Here is a 6,852-nt window from a genome sequence, read left to right as displayed (position 1 = left end):
AGAAAAACCGGTTCGTTGGGGTGGGACGGGTCAGCGCTCGGCCCGGGGCCGCGCTGGGCGGGGTTACACTCCTTTCAGGAGCTCTGAAAAGCTCATTTCTATCGTCGAAGTGGAAAATGGCAAAGGGCTGTAAAAATCTTTGGAGAAATACATCTCACCGCTGTTCTCCTTTTGATTTTTTTCCAGTGGTTGTCAGGGCTTTGAAGCACCCACACATTTTGAGAGCAGCCAAACCCTCCTTCCCTCGCCTTTCACCTTCCTCGTTTTGGAGGCGATGCCCAAAGTGAAGAGGAGCAGGAAGCCTCCCCCGGATGGCTGGGAGCTGATTGAGCCAACGCTGGATGAGCTGGATCAGAAGATGAGAGAAGGTGAGCGGCAGAGCTGGGTGTGCTCAGGGGTGTGCTCTTGAAACAAGCGAATCCTTAACTGCTTCAGGAAACGCAGCTGCCCCACCAAATACAGACAGACCTTGTTTCCATCGGTACCTTGCAGTGACACTGTGGACAGACTGGGACAGGACTGGTTGCTTTTCTCTGGGCATACACAGGCTGGGGAGCACAGAGGTTTGGTTCAGGACATGCCATGGTCAAGCCCTGGCTGACAGTTGCTGGTGTGTGTGTAGTTCTTGTCTGTGCCTTTGCTCTGGTCTGACGAGCCTGGGCAGCCGTGAAGTCACCTGCCATCCCCGTGTGTCATCCCCACTGTCATCCTGGTTTTATTTCCTTTATAAAGGAGCTGGTCCAGGTCAGGTCCCTTTCCTTTGAATCTTCTCCCATTAAGCTTGGGCTTATCTCTGTAATGCATGAAAGTTATGAATATTCTTGGAAAAGTTTCTTGTAAAGTCACTAAGGAACGGAGTTGGCTGCCTGAAATGATCAGCTGACAGCTGGTGTGTGTGTTCCCTCCCAGCGGAGACTGAGCCTCACGAAGGGAAGAGGAAAGTGGAATCCCTGTGGCCTATCTTCAGAATTCATCACCAGAAAACACGTTACATCTTTGATCTCTTCTATAAAAGAAAAGCTATCAGCAGAGGTGAGGAACGCAAATGTTTCACCCTGGGGAGGGGAAAACAGAACAGAGTAAGATGTCCACCTGCAGATGGGTCTGAACTGGGATTTGGTGGGAAGGATCAGGTTTCTGGGGAGGGAAGATGGAGGGAAGGCTGGCAGCTGCCTCGTTTTAGCTAATAGTTACTACAGCTAGTAATCCCTCATAGTGGGTCTTCTAACAGTTCCTGGGGTCTGACTGTGATGGTGTCTGCTCCTCTGCAGAACTCTATGAATACTGCATCAAGGAAGGATACGCTGACAAAAACCTGATTGCAAAGTGGAAGAAACAGGGTTATGAGAACCTCTGCTGCCTGCGGTGCATCCAGACGCGGGACACCAACTTTGGAACCAACTGCATCTGCAGGGTCCCCAAAAGCAAGCTGGAAGTGGTAAGGGTTTTCAGCTTGTTCCTCTGCTTCTCTGGACCCTTGCAGTACCTGATCTGACTTCTCCCAGGTCAGGGCCAGCAGAGGAGGTAGTGCTGCTCTTCCTGGTCATTTCCTCTAGTCTAACATTTTCTGTCTTTGCTGGCAGTTGGTATCTAGTTGGTTCTGAAGGTACTGTCAGCTTTGGCATGCAGTCGTTTAAAGTATGGGAACCATCAGAAAACTAGGTGTTAGAAACCCTTCCCACACAGACCCGTTCTCTGCCGTGAGGCCCGAGCCTGTTGGTCTGTCTGCTCCTGTCACTCAGCTGAAACACCCTCCTCGTGTTTCTTTTCCAGGGGAGGATCATCGAATGCACTCACTGCGGCTGCAGAGGCTGTTCTGGGTGAAGCCTTTAGCCATCAGACTGCTTTTTGAACTGAGGGATACCATCCTCCTCAACAGACTGGTAGTGCAGTCCTAGCCACCTCTGTGTGAGGGGATATTTCCCTATAGCAACTAAACCAGCAGCACTCATCTGGATCGTATACAGGGGGGGTTGTGCTGGAGTAGGTTTTTGTGTAGCCATTTGTTTTGAAATAAAGTCTGCCTTCCTGAGACAGTGTTGTGATCTTCTGGCAAAACATGACCTCCTTCTCCTGCTGGATGTGCTTTGGTTGCTCTACATCCTGTGAGGTGTTGTAAAGGTGGATTGTTTTTAACCAGCTCTTATGCCTCTTCTCAACTAAGGCTGTGAGGACAGGAAATAATACAGTTCTGAAAACTACAGTCTGATTTAAGCTCTCTGATCTTGGGTAGGAGGAAGCTAAATTTCACTGGAACACTCTGCTGAGGTTTGTGACCTGGAGTCAGTGCGTAGATCCATTCAGGAGTGGCAGCAGTGTAGAGACCTACAGGTCACTTGTTAAGCGCCCAGATACACGCAGAACCCAGGAAAGAGAAACAACTAGAACTGAGCTAAACCACTGTTAAATCTGATTTTGCTTCTCCTTGTTTAGTACAGAGTTTGTTAAACTACAGCCTATCTCATCCTCTGCAGTTGAAGGAAATTCCCTGAAACTGTATTTTCTTCTCCTTAAAGCAAAGGACGAGTATTTTATTATGTAGTTATTGCAATAACTTAGATTCACAGAAATACCAAGCAGCTTTACCACAAGACAGTTTAAGGCAGCAAGTTCCAAGTTCTTCCAGCAGAAGGAAGCTGCAGGACTTCAGCGTCCTGCTCACTGCTGCTTCTGTCCTGGCTGCTCCTGCGCAGCCTCTGCCTCGCTGTCACCTACCGCACGTTTCACTGTTCTGTATTTTTCCCACGGATGGGGGGTCTCCTCTCCTGCCATTACTTTTAACCACCGATAGTAGTAGCCACGGAAACCATCAATTTTCTCCAGGTATGAGTTCTTTGACTTATACTGCAAATACAAATCCAACAAAAAAGTTTCTGTTAGATGAGAGCTCACTTCAGTACCACCATGTGATAGCTATATGCTGCTACTTAAGACGGGGCCATCGAGGAACTGTCAGCCAGACCAAGCCAAAGGAAAAAGGCTTTGGCAGACATCTACCTTTCCCCTTGTTGTTGGTGTCCTTCGTGATGCCTTCACGCTCTGACCAGTCGTGGCTACTTACCCTGTCAAATTTGGGAGGGTACTGTGCTGCAAACTCCAGCTGGCGGATGATGACTTCATTGGGAGGCACCTGGTTGTTCCTCATGTCTCGAAGGATGTCTGTGAGGTACCCGTAATCCAGCCGCCTCACAGCGGCAGCAATGAGGGTGCTGTAGATAAACTTGTTAGGAGTTATTCCCGACCTCTGGAAACAACAAAGGCTACAGTTAGACTAGTTTATCTGCTGACCAGCACAGGGCTTGCAGAAGGAAAAGGCATGCAGGGTCTTCTTGCACAAGGAGCAAGGCTCTTGCTCTGGAAGCCGCGTAGCAGCTTCTGCAGTGCCAGCACACCCCGAGCCCCCTCCTATCCCAGCACAGGTATGGGACACACCACCTGAGCCGGCACCTACTCTAGAGCTGCGTGTTTTTGGACTGAGAACACAACCACTCGCCACAGAAACCTCAGCAGGTCCTTTCAGAAGCATTAACACTTCAGTTTGCTTCTTCCTGCAGCTCAAACCCCAAGCATCAGAGTTTATTACCTTCAAATCTGAGAGTAACTGCAGGCCATCCTTCTCATGGTGGCAAGCAATTGCCAAGTTACAGAATGTCTGGAGGTTGGGCGATAGTCCCCTCTTCACGAGAACTGGCAGCACGCTCTGCAAGATACAAGAGTTGACATCAGTTTCCAAAGAGTCTCGCTGTAGCTTTCCAGACAGAGCTGAAGGTGTTACAACAGAATCTGTAACTACTTCAGAATTAACCCAAACAGCGGTTTGTGGAAACAGTGACATTCCCCATTTCTATTGCGGACACTGAAACAGGACTTGAAGCGAAACATGGGTAATGCTGGAGGCCTGAGACAAGGAGGTGGTGACAGGGCTGGTTCTGAGTTTTTCTCACCTTTGCTCCTTCCAGGTCTCCCTGTTTACTTTTCTTCCTTATTAAAGTGTTAAAGAAGGTCACGTCTACCTTTACTTTATGCTCATCTAGGAGCGCCAGCAAAGAGGACTCTGAGGGGCTTTGGGGTTCCACCAGCTCAGCCAGTAATGTAAATGTTTTAATGTTGGGTTGTGCATTGTCCTCTTTCATTTTACTCAAGAAGCCTTCCACGTCCCCCATCAAAGCCAGTCTATCAGACGGTGTGGCCACTGTCCCCAAGGAAACCACGGCTGCATCAGGCATCCTGGAATCCAGCAAGTTGGGCAGGTTGCAGAAGTGCTGCTTCTGGGTTAGACATGCTTGTTTCTGCTCCATCTCATTCTGGCCTCTCCTCATCAACGCTCCGGTCCTGCTGGGAGCTACGCTGAGAGCAGCTGGTTCGGATTCAGCCTGATTCGCATTTTTATTTTGTTGACAGATCAGTCCTTCAGGCTGCACCGAACTCTCCTGAAATAACTGCTTTTCCATACCTTCCACATCCAGCTGGACAAGAGCTGCACTCTCTAATCCCTTCTTCTGATTTTTCACCTTCTTCTGCCTCCCGGGTGCAAGCCTTAGCTGAGATGAGTTCTCCTCGGTGCCTCTGAGCAGGAGTTCAGAAGCCACGACTGGATCACCTATTCCACAGTCTCTCGCAGCACACAGCATCAAATTGTAAATGTGGCTGTCGGACTTTATTCCAAGTTTAGCCATTTGTTTCCAAACCTGAAAGGGGGAAGATGAACACCAGATGTTCAGTTTACAGAACTTCGAGGAGGAGGAGGAGCTGAACTCCTCCTGTTTCACCAGCTCTGAACAACCTGCTGCCTCCTCTGTGTTCAGATGATGAGTTCCAATACAGAAGAACTTTTTCCTCCCCAGTTAGACAAACCTGTAAGGCATATCTGAAGCCATTTTCACTGTCCTTTATGCAGCTCATGAGAAGGAAGCTGAAGGTCTCCGCTGTGGGAACATGGCCCTTGTGCACAATTTCCTAAAAGAGCAGAGAGAGCATTAACCTTCCCAGTTACCCAAACAGTCTGTCCCAGCTGGCTGTGAAACCCCAATCCAGCTGCTGTCTTCTGGGCATACTCCCTCCCAGTGCTGTGAGCAGAATGAGTGCTCCAGGAGAAAAAACCCTCCCTAAAATGCCCGCGCAGATCCCAGCTTCTGCCTTACAGGAGCTACAGGGAATTTGCGAGCAGGAGCAGCAATCCTTTGAGCTGCTCCCAGAGTGGCCCTTCTGAGAACAGCCGCTGTAAGAGCTCTCAAAGGAACTAGGTATCAGTCACAGGTCTTCAAAACAAACCGAGACTGATACTGTAGCTGTGAACTCCACAAAAACTTTGTTCAGTAAGTAAATAAATATAAACATGTGATCTCTAACTACTCTGCTAGAAATTAAATAAAGACGACTGCGCAATGTGGCAACTTCCAGGAGCTTTAACTAGAGCAGACTACACTTAATGTGAGAAAAGTCACGTACTTACCTTCAGGACATCAAAGCACATCCTGAGATCCGAGCACAGGGCACAGACCTTCAGCAGCGCGTGGTAGGTGATGAGGTTCAGCTCTTCGTTTTTGCTCTTTAGCTGCTCCCGTAACTTGAGAGCGCTCTGCAGGCCGGAGTCTTTCCACGGCGACTCGGCACAGGCATTGAACAGGGCTGTGTAAGTGGCCTCGGTGGGAGTTAAGCCTCGTTTTTTCATCTGAGAGAAGGGAAGAAGAATTGGAACTGGCTTTTTAGAAAAAGACTTCTAGAATTTCCTAAATCGGTTTTAAGAGTTTCAGGCTAAGAAGGTGCAAACACTAACTCCAAGGCATTTTGACGACAAAGTAACATAACCAATGCTGGAAACTGTTTTAACTTAGAAAAGGTAATTGAAGGTTTGAGAGAGGAGAGAACGTAAACCTACATCATTGTAGAGCCTGAACGCCTTCTTCACATAGCCGACCCTGCCGCAGCCGCCAATTAGAACAGTGTAATTGCTTTCTTCCGGCTGCACGCGCTCTTCCTTCAGCATCTGCACCTCAAACAGCTCCAGAGCCTCTGCCAGCTACAGGGAAGAGGAAAACCACGAGGAGGCATCAAGAGAAGCAAATACAATGGATATTAATATATGAGCTGTGGGGAGGTCATGGTGGAGGTCCTACAGAGCACAGGATTCTCACAAATTCTTATTTTACTTATTTCTGTAAAGATACTAAGTGATAGGACAATACAGGTGGGACAGAGCTGCAGGGGCTTGGCATGAGGAATAGTGGCATGCAAATATCTAAGCCAGGACTCCCGGGGGGATGGCAGAGTGACTGGAGGGAGACAGGTTGAGGAAAGGCTGAATTTGTAGAAAAAGTAACTGTCTGGACACTAAAAAATGATGAGTTAACTCCATTCCTATTTTCAGAGGGAAAGCCAACACAGAAAGATGGAGTCATCCATCCAGCAGCATAATCCAGGTCTGGCAAACGAAACCAGAGTACTTCCAGCCCAGGAAGGCTGTGCTGTTTCTCAATGATGAACTGCTCTTAAAAACGAAACAAGTGAAGAGCTGGGAACAAACCCTGTCGTCCTTGATGAGGGCCTTGCATTGTAAGAAGTACCAGTATGGGGTGTTCTTAGGACCGCGTCGAGGTTTTCTTTCTGGTTCTTCCTCTCCTTCTTCTTGAAGTTTTAAATTCTGAAGGCGCGCTGTGGTTTTGTGATAATACTTTCTAGAAGAAAATTTATTAGACAGCGTCCCGAACTCCACGCCTTCGTCCTCCTCCTCCTCCTCCTCCTGCCCCCCAACGGCTCCAGCGCAGCTGCCAGCATCGCTCGCTCTCAGGTCGCTGCCGGGCAGCTTGCGGGACGCCTGTGACGAGCTGAACGGCCTCTGGCCCGGCACCGACA

General features: G+C 48.8%; 2 protein-coding genes across 2 annotated transcripts; one reads left to right on the top strand and one right to left on the bottom strand.

Moving 5' to 3' along the window:
• The first annotated feature begins 221 nt into the window (after positions 1-221).
• Positions 222-2,036, top strand: BUD31 (BUD31 homolog (S. cerevisiae)). Its single transcript, XM_010072699.1, has 4 exons — positions 222-368; positions 910-1,032; positions 1,272-1,438; positions 1,774-2,036. The coding sequence occupies exons 1-4, from the start codon at positions 275-277 to the stop codon at positions 1,822-1,824; spliced, it is 435 nt and encodes a 144-aa protein (XP_010071001.1). The 5' UTR covers positions 222-274; the 3' UTR covers positions 1,825-2,036.
• Positions 2,037-2,658: 622 nt separating this feature from the next.
• On the bottom strand, positions 2,659-6,820 carry PTCD1 (pentatricopeptide repeat domain 1). The gene is made up of 8 exons (XM_010072700.1): positions 6,524-6,820; positions 5,879-6,019; positions 5,453-5,671; positions 4,855-4,956; positions 3,945-4,688; positions 3,584-3,700; positions 3,062-3,244; positions 2,659-2,844 (listed from the first exon to the last, which is right to left on the bottom strand). The coding sequence occupies exons 2-8, from the start codon at positions 5,984-5,986 to the stop codon at positions 2,659-2,661; spliced, it is 1,659 nt and encodes a 552-aa protein (XP_010071002.1). The 5' UTR covers positions 5,987-6,019; positions 6,524-6,820.
• Positions 6,821-6,852: the final 32 nt, after the last annotated feature.

Source organism: Pterocles gutturalis, unplaced genomic scaffold, assembly GCF_000699245.1.
Source record: "Pterocles gutturalis isolate BGI_N339 unplaced genomic scaffold, ASM69924v1 scaffold26407, whole genome shotgun sequence".
In the NCBI taxonomy this organism is placed as follows: Eukaryota; Metazoa; Chordata; class Aves; order Pterocliformes; family Pteroclidae; genus Pterocles; species Pterocles gutturalis.
Note: the sequence above shows the minus strand (reverse complement) of the source record. Positions and strands in the feature narration are given on the sequence as shown.

Excerpts from the sequence above, each read along its gene's own strand:
- BUD31 (XM_010072699.1), top strand. The coding sequence starts at position 275 with ATGCCCAAAGTGAAGAGGAGCAGGAAGCCTCCCCCGGATGGCTGGGAG. Across the intron at positions 369-909 it reads GGATCAGAAGATGAGAGAAG|CGGAGACTGAGCCTCACGAA; the intron begins GTGAGCGGCAGA and ends GTTCCCTCCCAG. Across the intron at positions 1,439-1,773 it reads CCAAAAGCAAGCTGGAAGTG|GGGAGGATCATCGAATGCAC; the intron begins GTAAGGGTTTTC and ends TTTCTTTTCCAG.
- PTCD1 (XM_010072700.1), bottom strand. The coding sequence starts at position 5,986 with ATGCTGAAGGAAGAGCGCGTGCAGCCGGAAGAAAGCAATTACACTGTT. Across the intron at positions 4,957-5,452 it reads TGTGCTTTGATGTCCTGAAG|GAAATTGTGCACAAGGGCCA; the intron begins GTAAGTACGTGA and ends CTGCTCTTTTAG. Across the intron at positions 2,845-3,061 it reads ACCCTCCCAAATTTGACAGG|TATAAGTCAAAGAACTCATA; the intron begins GTAAGTAGCCAC and ends TTGTATTTGCAG.